This window comes from Phyllobates terribilis, unplaced genomic scaffold (genome assembly GCF_046119375.1).
Source record: "Phyllobates terribilis strain yellow unplaced genomic scaffold, ASM4611937v1 Scaffold_3__8_contigs__length_932513732, whole genome shotgun sequence".
In the NCBI taxonomy this organism is placed as follows: domain Eukaryota; kingdom Metazoa; phylum Chordata; class Amphibia; order Anura; family Dendrobatidae; genus Phyllobates; species Phyllobates terribilis.
Window position 1 is genome coordinate 322,279,281 of NW_027362763.1, and position 24,034 is coordinate 322,303,314.

The 24,034-nt window shown below is 38.9% G+C and overlaps 2 protein-coding genes across 2 annotated transcripts in view; both read left to right on the forward strand.

The window, feature by feature from the left end:
- The window catches only part of LOC141259320 (probable cation-transporting ATPase 13A4), a 101,806-nt gene extending 100,595 nt beyond the window's left edge, over window positions 1–1,211 (forward strand). Inside the window, exon 30 of the mRNA XM_073675075.1 lies at window positions 585–1,211. Coding sequence (XP_073531176.1) covers window positions 585–806 — 222 coding nt within the window. The 3' untranslated portion in view covers window positions 807–1,211. The remainder of the gene's footprint in view (window positions 1–584) is intronic.
- A 5,734-nt stretch (window positions 1,212–6,945) lies between these two features.
- LOC141258541 (probable cation-transporting ATPase 13A4) lies at window positions 6,946–16,548 on the forward strand. The gene is made up of 7 exons (XM_073673520.1): window positions 6,946–7,032; window positions 7,150–7,222; window positions 8,629–8,800; window positions 10,040–10,245; window positions 10,345–10,433; window positions 13,114–13,194; window positions 15,920–16,548. Exons 1-7 carry the CDS (start codon window positions 6,946–6,948, stop codon window positions 16,139–16,141), a joined length of 930 nt encoding a protein of 309 aa, XP_073529621.1. The 3' UTR covers window positions 16,142–16,548.
- The last annotated feature ends 7,486 nt before the right edge of the window (window positions 16,549–24,034 follow it).

Consider the following 24,034-nt stretch of genomic DNA (forward strand, 5'->3'; position numbering starts at 1 on the left):
TCAAAATAATGGCTGACTGACCATCATTGTGCAACATTTGCTCAAATCTAATTCCCAAAAATTTAAATTTACTTGAATATGCAGATTATGATAAATCCTAAACAAATAATAATTGTTTAGACTCAATCAGCTCATCCATAGCCACAAAGTCATGACATTGCAGGTATTACTAATCAAAATAGGCGCTCATTATGCTGGCAGGTTGTAAGAAGTTTATGGCTGCCGGACTAGAACACTGCAGAATATTGCTATGCCACTGCAACAAGGTCCTATGAATAGTTTTGCTCAACTCTGGTAATCTTGTATAATTATTTTTCTTTAGAACTATAAAATTATTGGATTTCTCAGTATTTTAACATGTGATCATGATTTATTTCCTGAAAACATGGTATATTATAATATACAAAAGTGAAAATGTATATTAAGATTATTTTTGCCAACAAATTAAAATAATGTGTTTACACTTTGAATTTAGGGAAATTAGAGAAAATGGTTAAATAAAAATGTCTGTATATATTGACTGTATAAATATTGCAAAGTTCAAGTTGATTGTACAGTTGTTTAATATTTCTATTTTGTATTAGGAGCTGATCATAGAGAACAGAAAGCTTTGGCTTCTTATGAAAAAAATGTTAAACTATAAATCAAGAAGTAAATACCGAAAAATTATAAGAGCCATTGAGATGGATCAAAGCTGGCCACCTATGAACAGAACATATTGTACAAAACCTGTCATCAGACATACGAATCAAAAAAGCGAAGTCTACAGCAATCCAGCCTATGAGCACAATGAAATGCTTAAGTAACTTCATGAGACCTATGTGATGTGTCATCATCTTACAAACAAACATCTTGCCCAACCTTTTGTCCATTGTCCTGAGCGCTTCGGTACAGAGCTCATGTCTGAATGTGTATGACGAATGTACTGTATAATGTAGAGATATCTACCTTAGGCCATTTTATAGGTATTACAAATATTATGAAATTGGAAGAACACGTGTTATTATATTATCTATTATTTTCAACATTCCCCTCTAGACAACTCATGTATATATACTTTTTATTCAATGTTGTTAATGGGAACTTTTTTGCACTTTCTTAAATAAAAATTTAGAATTTACAATATAGAGTTGGCACAAGTGAATGTGATAAGTATGTATCAATATGTATTGTAATAAATCAGGACTTTTTACAACCACTGAATCCTTTCTTTGTTTTGCTTGAGTCTGTGGTGCTCAGTCATTAAAACTGTAGCACAACAAATGCTATAAGTGCCAGTCACTTATTGCTGCAATCCTTTTCTTGGTTTATGTGTGGCCCTTGTATCACAGTCCAGTTTACTATAGCTGTGCCATTGATTAAGCTCAAATGTTTTGGTTTCGCTCACTTGTTGCTGATCTTTGGCTCCTGGTATTCTGTTGCCGCTTTCTGCTGCTTGCTACTGTCAGACCCCACCAATGCTCATTAAAGTGTTTTTACAATCATCCTCTCCTTGCTGGTCCTGGCTCTTTTGTTTTTGTGTGCTGCCTTCTTGCACCCTGCATAAGGTGAGGTCTCCAAAGGTGAAGTATTTTAAGCTGAAATGCGATTGATGGCTGCTAGAAGTTGCTGTGCTTCCGCTAACTACTACAGAACTAGTAGCGGATACATCGTATTGTTCTGGAGGGAAGGGAAGTTGTTGTCAGGACTGGTGACTATTAAAACACTGCACCATTCCGGCATTTTTTTTCTGTTTTTTTTCACTGCTGGACTGGTGCTTTTAATATAAGGTCCCTGCCTTTACTCTTATACTCACACACTGCTGTCTTTCTGACGCCGCTTCTTTCCAGTGATATCATCTTGTGACTGCATCTCCTGACTTTCTGAAAGTCAGATGTTATGTAAATGTAAGTCTATGAGAGCCTCAATGAGTCTCTTATAGACTTGCATTGAAGAGTTCTCTCCCGCTCGCCCAACAAACACTGGAGAAATCTGACAGGTCACAAGCTGACCTGTCAGACCACCGGAGACCGATGAGAGTGGCGGTGATAGAAGGGGAAAACGGCGAAAGCTGTATATGAGACTAAGTGCAGGGAACTTAGATTCAAAGCACCACTCTAGTAGTAAAATAAAATAAAAAACACTGGAGTGGTGATTTAATGATTTCTCCTTTACTTCATTTTTTATGAATGCCAAAATTCAGCAAACCAAAATAATCTCATTTCCTCGAATTAGGGAAATAAACACTGTCACCATTCTATTTTGTTGGAGTGGGGATCATTCACAGCTTTATTTGTTAACCAACATACAGTACAGATCAAAAGTTTGGACACACTTTCTCATTTAAAGATTTTTCTGTATTTTCATGACTATGAAAATTGTACATTCACACTGAAGGCATCAAAACTATGAATTAACACATGTGGAATTATATAATTAACAAAAAAGTGTGAAACAACTGAAAATATGTCTTATATTCTAGGTTCTTCAAAGGAGCCACCTTTTGCTTTGATGACTGCTTTGCACACTCTTGGCATTCTCTTGATGAGCTTCAAGAGGTAGTCACCGGAAATGGTCTTCCAATAATCTTGAAGGAGTTCCCAGAGATGCTTAGCACTTGTTTGCCCTTTTGCCTTCACTCTGCGGTCCAGCTCACCCCAAACCATCTCGATTGGGATCAGGTCTGGTGACTGTGGAGGCCAGGTCATCTGGCGTAGCACCCCATCACTCTCCTTCTTGGTCAAATAGCCCTTACACAGCCTGGAGGTGTGTTTGGGGTCATTATCCTGTTGAAAAATAAATGATGGTCCAACTAAACGCAAACCGGATGGAATAGCATGCCGCTGCAAGATGCTGTGTTAGCCATGCTGGTTCAGTATGCCATCAATTTTGAATAAATTCCCAACAGTGTCACCAGCAAAGTACCCCCACACCATCACACCTCCTCCTCCATGCTTCACGGTGGGAACCAGGCATGTAGAGTCCATCCTTTCACCTTTTCTGTGTCGCACAAAGATACGGTGGTTGGAACTAAAGATCTCAAATTTGGACTCATCAGACCAAAGCACAGATTTCCACTGGTCTAATGTCCATTCCTTGTGTTCTTTAGCCCAAACAAGTCTCTTCTGCTTGTTGCCTATCCTTAGCAGTGGTTTCCTAGCAGCTATTTTACCATGAAGGCCTGCTGCACAAAGTCTCCTCTTAACAGTTGTTGTAGAGATGTGTCTGCTGCTAGAACTCTGTGTGGCATTGACCTGGTCTGTATTCTGAGCTGCTGCTAACCTGCGATTTCTGAGGCTGGTGACTCGGATAAACTTATCCTCAGAAGCAGAGGTGACTCTTGGTCTTCTTTTCCAGGGGCGTCTTCATGTGAGCCAGTTTCTTTGTAGTGCTTGATTGTTTTTGCAACTGCACTTGGGGACACTTTCAAAGTTTGCCCAATTTTTCCGACCGACTGACCTTCATTTCTTAAAGTAATGATGGCCACTCGTTTTTTTTTACTTAGTTGCTTTTTTTCTTGCGATAATACAAATTCCAACAGTCTATTCAGTAGGACTATCAGCTGTGTATCCACCTGACTTCTGCACAACACAACTGATGGTCCCAACCCCATTTATAAGGCAATAAATCCCACTTATTAAACCTGACAGGGCACACCTGTGAAGTGAAAACCATTTCCGGTGACTACCTCTTTAAGCTCATTAAGAGAATGCCAAGAGTGTGCAAAGCAGTCATCAAAGCAAAAGGTGGCTACTTTGAAGAACCTAGAATATAAGACATATTTTCAGTTGTTTCACACTTTTTTGTTAATTATATAATTCCACATGTGTTAATTCATAGTTTTGATGCCTTCAGTGTGAATGTACAATTTTCAAAGTCATGAAAATACAGAAAAATCTTTAAATGAGAAGGTGTGTCCAAACTTTTGGTCTGTACTGTATATGGCACTTACATAACAGAAGTGAATCAGGAGGAGGCTCAAAGCGATATGTTGTCAATGAATAGAGATGGGCTAAATCAAACGGTAAAGTTCGGCGTCCATATCGGACACCTAATGTCCATGCATGGACCCAGAACAAGGTCTTCTCATGGAAGTTTGTTTTACTGTTTGGGTTCAGTAGCCCAAACAGTTTGTTGAAAGTCTGCAGCATGGCCAATCAACAAGCTTTTCCTGTGTGGGCACTTCCGGCCCTATCAAAGCCATGTCAAGTATTGGCATGGCTGTGAATGGCTGGCGAGCCATGTAAAAAAATAGAAAATAAAATAAATAAATGATAATAAAAAAAGACGTATGGTCCCCTCTATTTTTGGTAACAAGCGCATGTAAAAAAGGAAGCTGATTTATCTTAGCTGGTTATCAAAAATAGAGGGGCCCCCATGCCTTTTTTTAAATTATTTAAATAAATAATAAAAAAAACGTGTGGGGTCCCCCTATTTTTGATAACCAGTCAAGATAAAGCAAACAGCTGGGAGCTGATATTCTCAGGCTGGGAAGGCCCTCCTCAGCCTAAAAATAGCAGCCTGCAGCCGCCCCCGAAAAGGCGCTTCCAATAGATGAGCCAATTCTGGCACTTTGCCTGGCTCTTCCCACTTGCCCTGGTGTGTGGGCAAGCGGGGTAATATTGTTTGTAAGTACTTGTTGCTAAGCAAAACAGTTTAGATCTAATATTTTCATTATTTTCATTGTTAAGACGTATCTTGGCCATATGGAGTGCTGCTGCATTCTTTTGAGATATATATACAGTACAGACCAAAAGTTTGGACACACCTTGGCCATATGGAGTGCTGCTGCATTCTTTTGAGATATATATAGAGTACAGACCAAAAGTTTGGACACACCTTCTCATTTAAAGATTTTTCTGTATTTTCATGACTATGAAAATTTTACATTCACACTGAAGGCATCGAAACTATGAATTAACACATGTGGAATTATATACTTAACAAAAATGTGTGAAACAACTGAAAATATGTCTTATATTCTAGGTTCTTCAAAGTAGCCACCTTTTGCTTTGATGACTGCTTTGCACACTCTTGGCATTCCCTTGATGAGCTTCAAGAAGTAGTCACCGGAAATGGTCTTCCAACAATCTTGAAGGAGTTCTCAGAGATGCTTAGCACTTGTTGGCCCTTTTGCCTTCACTCTGAGGTCCAGCTCACCCCTAACCATCTCGATTGGGTTCAGGTCTGGTGACTGTGGAGGCCAGGTCATCTGGAGTAGCACCCCATCACTCTACTCCTTGGTCAAATAGCCCTTACACAGCCTGGAGGTGTGTTTGGGGTCATTGTCCTGCTGAAAAATAAATGATGGTTCAACTAAACGCAAACCGGATGGAATAGCATGCCGCTGCAAGATGCTGTGGTAGCCATGCTGGTTCAGTATGCCTTCAATTTTGAATAAATCCCCAACAGTGTCACCAGCAATGCACCCCCACACCATCACACCTCCTCCTCCATGCTTCATGGTGGGAACCAGGCATGTAGAGTCCATCCGTTCACCTTTTCTGCGTCGCACAAAGACACGGTGGTTGGAACCAAACATCTCAAATTTGGACTCATCAGACCAAAGCACAGATTTCCACTGGTCTAATGTCCATTCCTTGTGTTCTTTAGCCCAAACAAGTCTCTTCTGCTTGTTGCCTGTCCTTAGCAGTGGTTTCCTAGCAGCTATTTTACCATGAAGGCCTGCTGCACAAAGTCTCCTCTTAACAGTTGTTGAAGAGATGTGTCTGCTGCTAGAACTCTTTGTGGCATTGACCTGGTCTCTAATCTGAGCTGCTGTTAACCTGCGATTTCTGAGGCTGGTGACTCGGATAAACTTATCCTCAGAAGCAGAGGTGACTCTTGGTCTTCCTTTCCTGGGGCGTCCTCATGTGAGCCAGTTTCTTTGTAGCGCTTGATGGTTTTTGCAACTGCACTTGGGGACACTTTCAAAGTTTACCCAATTTTTCGGACTGACTGACCTTCATTTCTTAAAGTAATGATGGCCACTCATTTTTCTTTACTTAGCTGCTTTTTTCTTGCCATAATACAAATTCTAAAAGTCTATTCAGTAGGACTATCAGCTGTGTATCCACCAGACTTCTGCACAACACAACTGATGGTCCCAACCCCATTTATAAGGCAAGAAATCCCACTTATTAAACCGGACAGGGCACACCTGTGAAGTGAAAACCATTTCCGGTGACTACCTCTTGAAGCTCATCAAGAGAATGCCAATGGTGTGCAAAGCAGTCATCAAAGCAAAAGGTGGCTACTTTGAAGAACCTAGAATATAAGACATATTTTCAGTTCTTTCACACTTTTTTGTTAAGTATATAATTCCACATGTGTTAATTCATAGTTTTGATGCCTTCAGTGTGAATGTACAATTTTCATAGTCATGAAAATACTGAAAAATCTTTAAATGAGAAGGTATGTCCAAACTTTTGGTCTGTACTGTATGACCCGACACTTTTTTAACAATTTTGCATGCTTAGCAGTTTATTGGCCTTAGCTATTGCTTTTATTTGACCATGAAAATAATACAAATATTTTTCTCCTGTTTTTTTTGTGTGATGCTTAGGGTGATTTTTTTATGTAATTTACATAATTTATTTTCTTTTTAGTTTTCTTAGAGAGAAAATGTACAAAAAGTAAAAAAACAACATATTACAATCAATACTTTGTATGGGGCTACAATGTACTTACTGTGCTAGCTCCTCTGTCTTGCAAGGGGTGACACGTAGTGATCATGTAATCGCCAGGTCCAACAGAGGCAACAATACAGTGTATTACCACTGCCTCTATTGATTACAAAGTGCTCAAGACAAAAGCAGTTCTAAAACAAATTTTGATCCACAGACAGATCATGTTTGGGGGAGAGAAGGATCCGACAGGTTAGAATTCAATGGCTTGATCCTTTTATTTGCTGGGGAGATAAGTTGCTGCTGGTGGAGTCTAGTAGCACCTTCCTTAAGCACAGGCATGCTCAGTCAAGCGTTCCTGTGTATGCGAGAGAAGCGAGAGATAGCTGTCAGTCAAACAAAAATCAACAGCTATCTAATTTGTATGGTCAGCTTTTGAGTTAGTACTTGCTCAAGAAAAGTATGTTACTCACTAACCTTTCATACATTTAATATAATTTTTTTCTCGTTTACATTCACATTCTATATCTTTCCTTTTCTTTAGCAAATTAATATTCTTTCCAACTACCAGCTCCTTGTTCAAGATGTGGCTGTGACTATAGTTGTCTGCTTAACAAGTAAGAAAAAAACATAATTTAGTACAATTACTTCTTAAAATATTGCTCTATGCTCATTTTATTTCTTTTTGGTATAAGGGGCATAAAAAGGACCTGTCATCATGTCAAAAATGGCTAGTTTTTGCTCAAATTTTATTCCCTCTGCTTCCCTGAGTATTCTAGTTTTTGTTTTATTACAATGCGCCCTATAGCTATAAAGATATGCGTCTCTTTATTTTGTGATACTTTTTATGGTCTTTACCAAGGGGGAATTACTCATAGGGTAATCAGTATCCTAAAAAGACACTGCTAGAAAATCCTTATATCCAAGTCCCCTTGTAAAGACCATAAAAATTTGCTCTAAAAAAAAGGTCCTTGTCTCTGGAACTGTATGAATAATTGAGAAAAAAAATGAACCCAGTGGAGCAGCAGGAATAAAAGAAGAGTAAAATCTGGCAATTTTTGACTTGGTGACAGGTCCTCTTTAAAGGGTTAGTCGCAAAATAGTGAGACATGGTACATCAATAGGGTATCATACCACCTTTTACCTGTATGAAACCTTGTATTTAGTGGTCTGGTGTTGTTTTAAAACCTAGTATAAAGATATTGGACCTGATGCATCAAGACCGGCATTGTTCACACTGGTTTTGATGGAGGTGTAAGCCTCTTCATGAATGAGAAATATTGGATGAGTGGCATATACCTCTGTGCACATCACCACAAATCTTACTCCAGACCATGCTGGAGTAAGATTGTCGGCATAACGAACACTGCCACTCATCATCAATTTGACAAGCTGCGATCGTCATGCCCCTGTTCCACCCCATATTGTCAGGGCTGAGAGAAACTGGCGTTAGAATGCGAAAAGTCACAAAATTTTCGAGAAGCTCCAAGTTGAGCCTAAATTTTGAGACTTTTCAAAATATCTAAGCCAGAATTGTGGTGTGAAAGCTTTGATGCATCGGGCCCTAAGCCACAGCCTAGCTGGAGTTAGAGCCTTTAGCAGCAGCTTTCTATGTAATCACATTGCAGGCACAAACTTTCTTCAGGCCTCAAAATATTGCATTTTAAGTGGACCTTTTTAGCATGGGATACTCAGTTCAGCTGCAACAACCAGACACATCCTATGGACAAGTGTGGTGCTGTTTTTCTGAAGAAACCAGCCATGTTTTTAATTATTTGTACCCTTTTAAGAGTATTCAGTTAGAATAATTAAAAGTGAACTTTTGGTATCTACTTTATATTGTGTAATATATGATATTACTGATGTGTGTTCATTTACAAAAAAGTCCCCATTGCTATACAGTCACATACATTCTGCATGTTCATGATCTAAAGGGAAAATAAACTACACTCAGCAAAGTACAGCATCTGGAAGTGTTCTAGAAATGCTAATCAAGTCTTATTTTTATTCTTCTTTATTCCAGTGAGTTTAAACCATGCATACCCCAAACTAGCTCCATATAGACCACCAGCCCAGCTGATGTCGCCCCCTCTCTTGTTGTCAGTTGTGTTGCATGTACTTTTTACTATAGCAATACAAGTCTATGGGTTCATTGTTGTCCAACAGCAACCATGGTATACTGCAAACCCTGACACGTAAGTATCTATCTGCATTATGCAGTAGATAATTAAATGTTATGATATTAACTTGTAATATAAATAATTAAAAAACTTAATTTACTGAATAAAAGGGAAAAAATCCCTCTGGGATAAATAGTGTAATGGTTTTCCATGATTATGTCAGAAATATCAGATCAGTAGAGGTCTGATACCCGGCATCTTTACCTTTTAGTTCTTTTAGCTCTGGAGCCACTGTATCTAAACAATGAACAGAGCCGACTAAAAACAGCAGATTGGTAGGGAAACTAGATGTCTGACCCTCACCAATCTAACACTGACACTATTTTAAAGGGAACCTGTCAGGCTATTTGTGCTGCCCAAACCGTGGAAATGGCAGCCTGGCTTCACAATCTTTAAAGGTTTGGCCGGACTAGTCTTGTCTCCAGTCATAGTCCCCGGCTGGATCCTTGAAGTATATTTTCTCTGAAAAGACAGAGTGTTTCAGACAAAGATATACCTGGCTGTCCATAGTCTGGGCATCATGAATCACCATTTGTCGTATTTGAAAGTATCTTGCAGACTACAAAGAGAAGGTACTTATACCTTGCGTGACTTCATCTGCAATAGTTGAAGGACCTGATTCATCAGTTGTGCTTCAAACTCTTCAAAATGGTGCAAGTGATTCATGAATTTAGCTCAAAATCAAAGTTTTTGAGACTTCTTAGCACAAAAAGTCGCACATTTCCCAAAGGAGCAAACATTTTGCAAAAAATACTGGCGTGCTCAAAAATACAGTAGGGGGTACTGGAGTTGAGTTGCGTCAAGCTTTGTGACTTTTAAAATGTCACAATTGATTAATCAGGCTAAAACATTTGGAATCACTTAACTCTTCCACAAAGTGGAAAACAAATAAAGAACATTTGAACATATAAAATAGAGTTTAAAAAATGCGCAAAATTGGGTGCAAACAAAATAACATACAAAACTAGACAAAAAAAGGCACAAAGGCAATGATGTATTGGGGCCAAAATGTCTTGATCTTGACTAAAATAAATAGGAAGAATCCAGAACATCTTCATGACTAAATTATGCAGATGAATTTTCATAAAAATGAAAAAGAATTAGGATTTCATCTAGAAAAATATAGAATATGATGTGCACAGAGATGTAGAATAGTTATCTAATATTATCCAAAACTAAACCAGAGACCCATAGTATGACAATATGGAAAATTAACTTTATATTTATACTATTTTGTTTTATATATATTTCCAGCACTTGCATCTATGGGAACATAAGTCAGATGAACATCAGTGGCGTCAGCCATAATACAACAAATATACAATCAAATTCTCAGCTGAATATGAGCCATAAAAGCTTTGAGACAACAACCTTGTGGTCTCTGACTACTCTCCATTGCATAATTGTGGCTTTTGTATTCTCCAAAGGCAAGCCTTTTCGTCAGCCAATATATACCAACCGTAAGTAACATTCTCCTTGTTAGTTTCTTAGAGTTATACAACTGAATAGAAATGGAATAAAACACAATATTGTTCCAACCCTAAATCTTATTTTTTTAGATGCATTTTCTGCAGTATTAATAATCCAGGTGGGAATCTGCATTTTCCTGTTATTTGCTGACATACAGAGCATATATAATGTATTGGAGGTAAGTGAACAGTCATTTCAACAATCATCTTCATACCGGAAAAAGTTAAAAGCTAAAAAATATTATGATGACAATTAAATATTATGAACGCTAAGCATTTTAATCCAATAATAACACTGTGTACTTGATTTATAATTATTCTTCATAAGCCATTCCCTTATTACAAGTAAATATTCCATGCATTTACATTATGCAACTTTCTGATTATTTATCAGGATTAGCCAATATAAATTAAATGTTATATAAGGTCAGGGAAAAAGCATCATAATTAGAGACGAGGGGATCAAGCAAAATTGTAATTAGTCTGCTCACTCTTTTTTCTTCAAAAATATTTTCAGCAAAATGTAACATCCCTTATTATGCTCTTGAGGTCTCTCCACAATCCCAAATCATAATATATATTAAATGTAAAAAATCCTTATATTCACCCTACCGCTCACCTTTCTGGCCCCTCCGCATCTTTTCATCACTGCCGCTCTCGCTAAAAATATAATGCACACACATATATTTATAATATTTGTGTGTATATATATGTATATATATATATATATATATATACATACACTCTATATGTTGACACACTGCAAATGCGTCAACTGAAATTAAAAAGCCATCCAAACACAACAGAGTGTACCTCAACTACTCAATCCCTATCTCCCAATGGCAGACGTTGAGTTGGAAGACCTCCATACACAGTAGATATAGTAGAAACTAGGAGCAAAAAAAAGCACAAATAGGGTCTTATCTGGGAATAACAATTCTGCAAATAAAAGGATATGGTAACCTGATAAGGCTGTCTAACACACAACCATGAGTACACATGAAAACAGCTGCTGCAGATCCATGGGTCTTCCGACCAGGAAAGAGAAAAGAAAAAAAAAGAAGAAAAAAAGAAAAAAAAAAGAGAAAAAAAAATGTGGCTCCTTTTTTTTCTCATACACCGTAGATGACAGACTAGCTTTCATCCATAGTACATACAGTACTTTCAAAGTGTGTGGCCATCCTATCTTTTAAGGGTTTCACAATAGTACATTTAATGCAATTAGCACATTTTTCACACCACTACAATCACATCGCCCTGGATTAACGACATTCTCAGAAAATAGGTTTGTCATAAAGCAATATACATAAAATTTAGAACTGGCTTAGGCAGCATGTGATTATGAAATTAAAGGGTGTGGACAAGATGAACAATTCAAGAGAGACAAATTCATATAGTTGATGCCGACATTTTCACAATTAGGGCTCCTGCCGAGGGCCATATTTTCAGTCCGGGTGCGAGTCAACATATATCGGATCGCACTCGGACCAATGATATTCAATGGGGCTGTGCACATGTCCAATTTTTTCCTTAGACCATACTAAGGACCAGAGGGCAATCATTACAGTTGGAAGAAAGGCGATTCCAGCAACTAAATAGGAAAGGGTTCTTTACAGTTAGAGAAGTCAGAATATGGAATGCCGACCACAAGAGGTAGTGATGGCAGACACTATAACAGCTTTTAAAAAGGGGCTGGATGATTTCCTCCATACACATAACATTGTGTGTTATAGTTAAATTTGTGACAAAATGTACAATTGGTGGAGGAAGGTTGAACTGGTAGACCTAGGTCTTTATTCAACCTATGTAACTATGTAACTATGTAAAAGTTAAAGAAACTGACAGACTCCATTGATGGAAGGCTTATGACTGAAAAAAGGGGGGCTATACTGATCACTAATTGATCACTGATATTTTACCCCTTATAAATGGGTAACAATATATTGGGATCTTGGGATTTTCTCTCTCTTTTTATTCATCCTAAAATCTTGTTTGTTTTTTGCTGCTTGACATTGAGTACTGCTGCTCAGCTTACTTGTAACCAGAATACCCAAGTCCTTCTCCTGTTCTGTACTCCTGAGTATACTCCCATTTAATGTATATGTAGCAATAGGATTACTCCGTTCTAGATGCATTACTCTACATTTAACTACATTAAACCTCATTTGCCAAGTGCATGCCCATTCAGTCATCTTATCCAGATTGTTTTGCAATATTTTAATGTCAAGATCAGATTTTAATATGTTACATAGTTTGGTGTCATCAGCAACAACTGACACTTTACTCTCAATCCCATCCACAAGGTTATTAATAAAGTGGTTAAAAAGAATCAATCGGTTGACGATTGTTTGATGATCAATTTATTGTGCAGCACGAACCGCAGCCTCCCACACACTATTCAAAGAGTTGTACTATTTTCTTCACTGTAAATTTCCAGTTTAAAAGGGGCCCACAAGTTCTCAATATGGTTTAGGTCAGATGAAGATGGGGCTGTGTCATTATTCTTTCATCTGTAAGGCCATTGCTGGCAGCCAAACAGTGGAGTCTATCTTCAATCTTAAAAGGTCCAACTATCTCATCTATAATAATTCCAGTCCACCTTGCTGGCATCTGAGTTGATGTGGAGGTCTGTACCCGTTACTAATCCAGACACAGGCCCATCTATCTGGTCTGTCAAGAGTCACTCTTGTCTCATCAGTCCATAAAACCATTCAAAATTCTATCTTTAGATATTTCTTGGTCCAATATTGATCAAATTGTATAATTTGGAAATGATGCCCTAACATTTGGTGGCATAATAAAATATGTAGACCAATCTTATCTTCTAATATAGGCTAATTTTTGTGTTTTCAATCTTAGATTGTATGCACACCAACATCGTGGAGAGTTGCCATTTTTATCACCCTGGTTATTACAGTTGTTATCTCACTCTTAGCTGAAGTAAGTTCTTGTTTAATTATATTCGTTTAGTAAATATTAGGAAAAAAATGAAAAAGTATGTAACTTTATTTTCCCAAATTGGAAAATCCCTTTAAAGGAAGCCTGTCAGCATAAAATGATTGCTCAAATGTGCACGGATGAGTTGAATGCACCTTTCCACCTATTAGTTTTCCAGTTATCTCCATCCTCCCCTGGTTCCTGTACAGCCAGAACTTTCAATCAGGAAAGAAGATGCGGAGATAGATGTAAAATGAGTATGTGGGAAGCAGCACTGAACTGATTGACCACACCAAGGGTACACCAAACTCCTATGCTTGATTCAAACAGTCTTATAGTGCTGACAGACTCCCTTTAAAGGTTAGTTATATATAAAGTTCCTTTCAGGAATGAAAAAGATCTGTTGGCCAAAACTTCACCTTTGTGCAAGGAAATACGTTAATCATTCTTAATATACATTTGCATTTGGGAATATTCTAGTTTATTATTGTTTTTTATTATTATTATTATTATTTATTTATTTAATTAATTAATTCAATGGTGCTGTACATAAGAAGGGGTTACATACACAATACAGATATCACATACAGTAAACAAACTAACAATGATAGACTGGTGCAGAGGGAAGAGGACCCTGCCCTTGTGGGCTTACAATCTACAGGAATGGGGGAGGAGACAGTAGGTTGAGGGGTTGCAGTATCTCCGGTGTTGTTGAGATGGCAGCAGGCAAGGTCATGGCAGGCTGTAAGCTTGTTTGAAGTGATGGGTTTTCAGGTTCCGTCTGAAGGATCCAAGTGTGATGGATAATCGGACGTGTTGAGGCACAAAATTCCATAGGATGGGAGATAATCGGGAGAAATCATGGAGGCGATTGGGAGAGGACCGAATAAGTGTGGAGGAGAGAAGGAAGTCTTGGGAGGACCAGAGATTACATGAGGAAATATATCGGGAGATTATTTCAGACATGTACGGTGGAGAAAGCTTATGGATGGCTATGTAGGTCAGTGTTAGTAGTTTGAACTGGATACGCTGGACAATTGGGAGCCAGTGAAGAGATTTGCAAAGGGGGATAGCGGAGGAGTAACGAGGCATTTATCATACTGTTCAATAAGGAAATCACAAGCATGTGTTATAAAACATAGAGATCAAATAAAGTTGTAAAAAAATAATAAAGAAAGTAAAAGCAGCACTCACCATAAGTGCACGTATCTTTATTTAGTATAAAAAATGAGGCAGCTAGGATACAGCGTGAGGAAGCTGGTGCATGTAGGCGACAGACAATGCCTACATGCATCAACTTCCTTCTGTTGTATCCTAGCTGTCACATTTTTTATACTGAATAAAGATACAAGACACTTATTATTACTTATGGTGAGTGACGATTTTTCTTTCTTCCTTGTTTTTTTACTGGACTGTCTTTTCTCATGTTGAGTACCACCTGTTGCCATATTTGTCAAGTGGTTGGTGTTATTTCTTGCACGTCTGGTTACATTTGTGCTGTTCAGTAGTTGCCCACCCCTAGCCTTCATACACATTTCAAATAAATTAGTAGTATCAAAGAAAACTAATGATACATGATTAAAAATTGTGAGCAAAATAATTTGCAGCACCCTAGTCCAGTGACCACGTCGATGCTGCGTTACAACTGCATCATGATGTCCATCGCGTCATTACTAGTAATGAGTGAATCTGCCAAAATTTTAATTTTCCCTGGCAAATTTGATTAAATAAAATAAGCCTCGATTGCCGATAAAAAAAATAATAATAATTTGTATGCGATGAGGTTTCCTGACCCTAAAGCATAATAAGCTGATGACCTGGGATTGGTTTAAAAATGAATAAAATAAATCATACTTACCTAACCATTCAATTATTCTTGAAGTTGTAGTTCCTCCTTGTCCTTCGTTAGATTCCAAGGCACCAGCTCCACTCTGACACTAATATCCTCTTTACTCTTCAGTGGTGCTTCCGGTACTGGCTAGGTTTCAGTTCACATTCTGACATCATGACCATCATCACTCCATGCAGTAACATTTCAGAACATATATGGGCAAACAGTAACAAGAATCCAGTGGGCAACCAGGGGGAAACTATGTCTGCAGGGAATTTTGTTTTGCAACCCTCTACCACAGCAAATGAATCTATCAAAATAATGGCTGACTGACCATCATTGTGCAACATTTGCTCAAATCTAATTCCCAAAAATTTAAATTTACTTGAATATGCAGATTATGATAAATCCTAAACAAATAATAATTGTTTAGACTCAATCAGCTCATCCATAGCCACAAAGTCATGACATTGCAGGTATTACTAATCAAAATAGGCGCTCATTATGCTGGCAGGTTGTAAGAAGTTTATGGCTGCCGGACTAGAACACTGCAGAATATTGCTATGCCACTGCAACAAGGTCCTATGAATAGTTTTGCTCAACTCTGGTAATCTTGTATAATTATTTTTCTTTAGAATTATAAAATTATTGGATTTCTCAGTATTTTAACATGTGATCATGATTTATTTCCTGAAAACATGGTATATTATAATATACAAAAGTGAAAATGTATATTAAGATTATTTTTGCCAACAAATTAAAATAATGTGTTTACACTTTGAATTTAGGGAAATTAGAGAAAATGGTTAAATAAAAATGTCTGTATAGATTGACTGTATAAATATTGCAAAGTTCAAGTTGATTGTACAGTTGTTTAATATTTCTATTTTGTATTAGGAGCTGATCATAGAGAACAGAAAGCTTTGGCTTCTTATGAAAAAAATGTTAAACTATAAATCAAGAAGTAAATACCGAAAAATTATAAGAGCCATTGAGATGGATCAAAGCTGGCCACCTATGAACAGAACATATTGTACAAAACCTGTCATCAGACATACGAATCAAAAAAGCGAAGTCTACAGCAATCCAGCCTATGAGCACAATGAAATGCTTAAGTAACTTCATGAGACCTATGTGATGTGTCATCATCTTACAAACAAACATCTTGCCCAACCTTTTGTCCATTGTCCTGAGCGCTTCGGTACAGAGCTCATGTCTGAATGTGTATGACGAATGTACTGTATAATGTAGAGATATCTACCTTAGGCCATTTTATAGGTATTACAAATATTATGAAATTGGAAGAACACGTGTTATTATATTATCTATTATTTTCAACATTCCCCTCTAGACAACTCATGTATATATACTTTTTATTCAATGTTGTTAATGGGAACTTTTTTGCACTTTCTTAAATAAAAATTTAGAATTTACAATATAGAGTTGGCACAAGTGAATGTGATAAGTATGTATCAATATGTATTGTAATAAATCAGGACTTTTTACAACCACTGAATCCTTTCTTTGTTTTGCTTGAGTCTGTGGTGCTCAGTCATTAAAACTGTAGCACAACAAATGCTATAAGTGCCAGTCACTTATTGCTGCAATCCTTTTCTGGGTTTATGTGTGGCCCTTGTATCACAGTCCAGTTTACTATAGCTGTGCCATTGATTAAGCTCAAATGTTTTGGTTTCGCTCACTTGTTGCTGATCTTTGGCTCCTGGTATTCTGTTGCCGCTTTCTGCTGCTTGCTACTGTCAGACCCCACCAATGCTCATTAAAGTGTTTTTACAATCATCCTCTCCTTGCTGGTCCTGGCTCTTTTGTTTTTGTGTGCTGCCTTCTTGCACCCTGCATAAGGTGAGGTCTCCAAAGGTGAAGTATTTTAAGTTGAAATGCAATTGATGGCTGCTAGAAGTTGCTGTGCTTCCGCTAACTACTACAGAACTAGTAGCGGATACATCGTATTGTTCTGGAGGGAAGGGAAGTTGTTGTCAGGACTGGTGACTATTAAAACACTGCACCATTCCGGCATTTTTTTTCTGTTTTTTTTCACTGCTGGACTGGTGCTTTTAATATAAGGTCCCTGCCTTTACTCTTATACTCACACACTGCTGTCTTTCTGACGCCGCTTCTTTCCAGTGATATCATCTTGTGACTGCATCTCCTGACTTTCTGAAAGTCAGATGTTATGTAAATGTAAGTCTATGAGAGCCTCAATGAGTCTCTTATAGACTTGCATTGAAGAGTTCTCTCCCGCTCGCCCAACAAACACTGGAGAAATCTGACAGGTCACAAGCTGACCTGTCAGACCACCGGAGACCGATGAGAGTGGCGGTGATAGAAGGGGAAAACGGCGAAAGCTGTATATGAGACTAAGTGCAGGGAACTTAGATTCAAAGCACCACTCTAGTAGTAAAATAAAATAAAAAACACTGGAGTGGTGATTTAATGATTTCTCCTTTACTTCATTTTTTATGAATGCCAAAATTCAGCAAACCAAAATAATCTCATTTCCTCGAATTAGGGAAATAAACACTGTCACCATTCTATTTTGTTGGAGTGGGGATCATTCACAGCTTTATTTGTTAACCAACATACAGTACAGATCAAAAGTTTGGACACACTTTCTCATTTAAAGATTTTTCTGTATTTTCATGACTATGAAAATTGTACATTCACACTGAAGGCATCAAAACTATGAATTAACACATGTGGAATTATATAATTAACAAAAAAGTGTGAAACAACTGAAAATATGTCTTATATTCTAGGTTCTTCAAAGGAGCCACCTTTTGCTTTGATGACTGCTTTGCACACTCTTGGCATTCTCTTGATGAGCTTCAAGAGGTAGTCACCGGAAATGGTCTTCCAATAATCTTGAAGGAGTTCCCAGAGATGCTTAGCACTTGTTTGCCCTTTTGCCTTCACTCTGCGGTCCAGCTCACCCCAAACCATCTCGATTGGGATCAGGTCTGGTGACTGTGGAGGCCAGGTCATCTGGCGTAGCACCCCATCACTCTCCTTCTTGGTCAAATAGCCCTTACACAGCCTGGAGGTGTGTTTGGGGTCATTTATCCTGTTGAAAAATAAATGATGGTCCAACTAAACGCAAACCGGATGGAATAGCATGCCGCTGCAAGATGCTGTGTTAGCCATGCTGGTTCAGTATGCCATCAATTTTGAATAAATACCCAACAGTGTCACCAGCAAAGTACCCCCACACCATCACACCTCCTCCTCCATGCTTCACGGTGGGAACCAGGCATGTAGAGTCCATCCTTTCACCTTTTCTGTGTCGCACAAAGATACGGTGGTTGGAACTAAAGATCTCAAATTTGGACTCATCAGACCAAAGCACAGATTTCCACTGGTCTAATGTCCATTCCTTGTGTTCTTTAGCCCAAACAAGTCTCTTCTGCTTGTTGCCTATCCTTAGCAGTGGTTTCCTAGCAGCTATTTTACCATGAAGGCCTGCTGCACAAAGTCTCCTCTTAACAGTTGTTGTAGAGATGTGTCTGCTGCTAGAACTCTGTGTGGCATTGACCTGGTCTGTATTCTGAGCTGCTGCTAACCTGCGATTTCTGAGGCTGGTGACTCGGATAAACTTATCCTCAGAAGCAGAGGTGACTCTTGGTCTTCTTTTCCAGGGGCGTCTTCATGTGAGCCAGTTTCTTTGTAGTGCTTGATTGTTTTTGCAACTGCACTTGGGGACACTTTCAAAGTTTGCCCAATTTTTCCGACCGACTGACCTTCATTTCTTAAAGTAATGATGGCCACTCGTTTTTTTTTTACTTAGTTGCTTTTTTTCTTGCGATAATACAAATTCCAACAGTCTATTCAGTAGGACTATCAGCTGTGTATCCACCTGACTTCTGCACAACACAACTGATGGTCCCAACCCCATTTATAAGGCAATAAATCCCACTTATTAAACCTGACAGGGCACACCTGTGAAGTGAAAACCATTTCCGGTGACTACCTCTTTAAGCTCATTAAGAGAATGCCAAGAGTGTGCAAAGCAGTCATCAAAGCAAAAGGTGGCTACTTTGAAGAACCTAGAATATAAGACATATTTTCAGTTGTTTCACACTTTTTTGTTAATTATATAATTCCACATGTGTTAATTCATAGTTTTGATGCCTTCAGTGTGAATGTACAATTTTCAAAGTCATGAAAATACAGAAAAATCTTTAAATGAGAAGGTGTGTCCAAACTTTTGGTCTGTACTGTATATGGCACTTACATAACAGAAGTGAATCAGGAGGAGGCTCAAAGCGATATGTTGTCAATGAATAGAGATGGGCTAAATCAAACGGTAAAGTTCGGCGTCCATATCGGACACCTAATGTCCATGCATGGACCCAGAACAAGGTCTTCTCATGGAAGTTTGTTTTACTGTTTGGGTTCAGTAGCCCAAACAGTTTGTTGAAAGTCTGCAGCATGGCCAATCAACAAGCTTTTCCTGTGTGGGCACTTCCGGCCCTATCAAAGCCATGTCAAGTATTGGCATGGCTGTGAATGGCTGGCGAGCCATGTAAAAAAATAGAAAATAAAATAAATAAATGATAATAAAAAAAGACGTATGGTCCCCTCTATTTTTGGTAACAAGCGCATGTAAAAAAGGAAGCTGATTTATCTTAGCTGGTTATCAAAAATAGAGGGGCCCCCATGCCTTTTTTTAAATTATTTAAATAAATAATAAAAAAAACGTGTGGGGTCCCCCTATTTTTGATAACCAGTCAAGATAAAGCAAACAGCTGGGAGCTGATATTCTCAGGCTGGGAAGGCCCTCCTCAGCCTAAAAATAGCAGCCTGCAGCCGCCCCCGAAAAGGCGCTTCCAATAGATGAGCCAATTCTGGCACTTTGCCTGGCTCTTCCCACTTGCCCTGGTGTGTGGGCAAGCGGGGTAATATTGTTTGTAAGTACTTGTTGCTAAGCAAAACAGTTTAGATCTAATATTTTCATTATTTTCATTGTTAAGACGTATCTTGGCCATATGGAGTGCTGCTGCATTCTTTTGAGATATATATACAGTACAGACCAAAAGTTTGGACACACCTTGGCCATATGGAGTGCTGCTGCATTCTTTTGAGATATATATACAGTACAGACCAAAAGTTTGGACACACCTCATTTAAAGATTTTTCTGTATTTTCATGACTATGAAAATTTTACATTCACACTGAAGGCATCGAAACTATGAATTAACACATGTGGAATTATATACTTAACAAAAATGTGTGAAACAACTGAAAATATGTCTTATATTCTAGGTTCTTCAAAGTAGCCACCTTTTGCTTTGATGACTGCTTTGCACACTCTTGGCATTCCCTTGATGAGCTTCAAGAAGTAGTCACCGGAAATGGTCTTCCAACAATCTTGAAGGAGTTCTCAGAGATGCTTAGCACTTGTTGGCCCTTTTGCCTTCACTCTGAGGTCCAGCTCACCCCTAACCATCTCGATTGGGTTCAGGTCTGGTGACTGTGGAGGCCAGGTCATCTGGAGTAGCACCCCATCACTCTACTCCTTGGTCAAATAGCCCTTACACAGCCTGGAGGTGTGTTTGGGGTCATTGTCCTGTTGAAAAATAAATGATAGTCCAACTAAACGCAAACCGGATGGAAAAGCATGCCGCTGCAAGATGCTGTGGTAGCCATGGTGGCTCAGTATGCCTCCAATTTTGAATAAATCCCAAACAGTGTCATCAGCAAAGCACCCCCACACCATCACACCTCCTCCTCCATGCTTTACGGTGGGAACCAGGCATGTAGAGTCCATCCGTTCACCTTTTCTGTGTCGCACAAAGACTCGGTGGTTGGAACCAAAGATCTCAAATTTGGACTCAGCAGACCAAAGCACAGATTTCCACTGGTCTAATGTCCATTCCTTGTGTTCTTTAGCCCAAACAAGTCTCTTCTGCTTGTTGCCTGTCCTTAGCAGTGGTTTCCTAGCAGCTATTTTACCATGAAGGCCTGCTGCACAAAGTCTCCTCTTAACAGTTGTTGTAGAGATGTGTCTGCTGCTAGAACTCTGTGTGGCATTGACCTGGTCTCTAATATGAGCTGCTGTTAACCTCCAATTTCTGAGGCTGGTGACTTGGATAAACTTATCCTCAGAAGCAAAGGTGACTCTTGGTCTTCCTTTCCTGGGGCGGTCCTCATGTGAGCCAGTTTCTTTGTAGCGCTTGATGCTTTTTGCAACTGCACTTGGGGACATTTTCAAAGTTTACCCAATTTTTCGGACTGACTGACCTTCTTTTCCTAAAGTAATGATGGCCACTCGTTTTTCTTTACTTAGCTGCTTTTTTCTTGCCATAATACAAATTCTAACAGTCTATTCAGTAGGACTATCAGCTGTGTATCCACCTGACCTCTGCACAACACAACTGATGGTCCCAACCCCATTTATAAGGCAAGAAATCCCACTTATTAAACCAGACAGTTCACACCTGTGAAGTGAAAACCATTTCTGGTGACTACCTCTTGAAGCTCATCAAGACGATGCCAAGAATGTGCAAAGCACACTTTGAAGAACCTAGAATATCAGACATATTTTCAGTTGTTTCACACTTTTTTGTTAAGTATGTAATTCTACAAGTGTTAATTCATAGTTTTCATTTCTGTGTGAATGTACAATTTTCATAGTCATGAAAAAAACAGAAAAATCTTTAAATGAGAAGGTGTGTCCAAACTTTTGGTCTGTACTATATATATATATATATATATATATATATATATATATATATATATATATAGGAAGACCAGGATTCAGGAACGGAAGACCACGAGTCTCCTCTACTTCTGAGGATAAGTTATCTGAGTCACCAGCATCAGAAATCGCAGGTTAACAGCAGCTCAGATTAGAGACCAGGTCAATGCCACACAGAGTTCTAGCAGCAGACACATCTCTACAACAACTGTTAAGAGGAGACTTTGTGCAGCAGGCCTTCATGGTAAAATAGCTGCTAGGAAACCACTGTCATGGACAGGCAGCAAGCAGAAGAGACTTGTTTGGGCTAAAGAACACAAGGAATGGACATTAGACCAGTGGAAATCTGTGCTTTGGTCTGATGAGTCCAAATTTGAGATCTTTGGTTCCAACCATCGTGTCTTTGTGCGATGCAGAAAAGGTGAACGGATGGACTCTACATGCCTGGTTCCCACCGTGAAGCATGGAGGAGGATGTGTGATGGTGTGGGGGTGCTTTGCTGGTGACACTGTTGGGGATTTATTCCAAATTGAAGGCATACTGAACCAGCATGGCTACCACAGCATCTTGCAGCGGCATGCTATTCCATCCGGTTTGCGTTTAGTTGGACCATCATTTCTTTTTCAACAGGACAATGACCCCAAACACACCTCCAGGCTGTGTAAGGGCTATTTGACCAAGAAGGAGAGTGATGGGTTGCTACGCCAGATGACCTGGCCTCCACAGTCACCAGACCTGAACCCAATCGAGATGGTTTGGGGTGAGCTGGACAGCAGAGTGAAGGCAAAAGGGCCAACAAGTGCTAAGCATCTCTGGGAACTCCTTCAAGATTGTTGGAAGACCATTTCCGGTGACTACCTCTTGAAGCTCTTCAAGAGAATGCCAAGAGTGTGCAAAGCAGTCATCAAAGCAAAAGGTGGCTACTTTGAAGAACATAGAATATAAGACATATTATCAGTTGTTTCACACTGTTTTGTTAAGTATATAATTCCACATGTGTTAATTCATAGTTTCGATGCCTTCAGTGTGAATTTACAATTTTCATAGTCATGAAAATACAGAAAAATCTTTAAATGAGAAGGTGTGTCCAAACTTTTGGTCTGTACTATATATATATATATATATATATATATATATATATATATAAACAGCTCAAATAAATAAAAGGAACACTTAAACAACAGAATATAACTCCAACTAAATAACCAAGGCTATTAGAGGACTGGGGGGTCTGCAATACCAAGACAGGTTATTACACTTGCGGTTATTTACTGTGGAAAAAAGAAGGCTTAGGGTGATCTTATTACTATGTACAAGTATATGAGCGGACAGTACAAAGACATGTCTACTGATCTTTTTACTCTGAGGCCAGAGACGGGGACAAGGGAGCATCTTCTACGTCTGGAGGAAAGAAGGTTTAATCATAATCACAGACGGGGATTCTTTACTGTAAGAGCAGTGAGACTATGGAACTCTGTGCCGCATGATGTTGTAATGAGTGATTCATTATTAAAATTTAAGAAGGGCATGGATGCCTTTCTTGAAAAGTATAATATTACAGGTTATATATACTAGATTCCTTGATAGGGCGTTGATCCAGGGAACTAATCTGATTGTCGTATGGAGTCGGGAAGGATTTTTTTTCCCCAATGTGGAGCTTAGTGTTGCCACATGGTTTTTTTTTGCCTTCCTCTGGATCAACATGTTAGGCTGTGGGTTGAACTAGATGGACTTAGTCTACCTTCAACCTTAAAAACTATGTTACTATGTAAACTATGTAAATCAAACTTCTGTGAAATCAAACTGTCCACTTAGGAAGCAACACTGGTTGACAATCAATTTCACATGCTGTTGTGCAAATGGAATAGACAGTAGATGGAAATTATTGGCAATTATCAAGACACCCTCAATAAAGGAGTGGTACTGCAGGTGGGGACCACAGACCACATCTCAGTACCAATGCTTTCTGGCTGATGTTTTGGTCACTTTTGAATGTTGGTTGTGCGTTCACACTCGTGGTAGCATGAGACGGACTCTACAACTCACAGAAGTTGCTCAGGTAGTGCAGCTCATCCAGGATGGCACATCAATGCGAGCTGTGGCAAGAAAGTTTGCTGTGTCTGTCAGCGTAGTGTTCAGAGGCTGGAGGCGCTACGAGGAGACAAGCCAGTACACCAGGAGATGTGGAGGGGGCCATAGGAGGGCAACCACCCAGTTGAAGGACCGCTACCTCCGCCTTTGTGCAAGGAGGAACAGGTGGAGCACTGCCAGAGGCCTGCAAAATGACCTCTAGCAGGCCA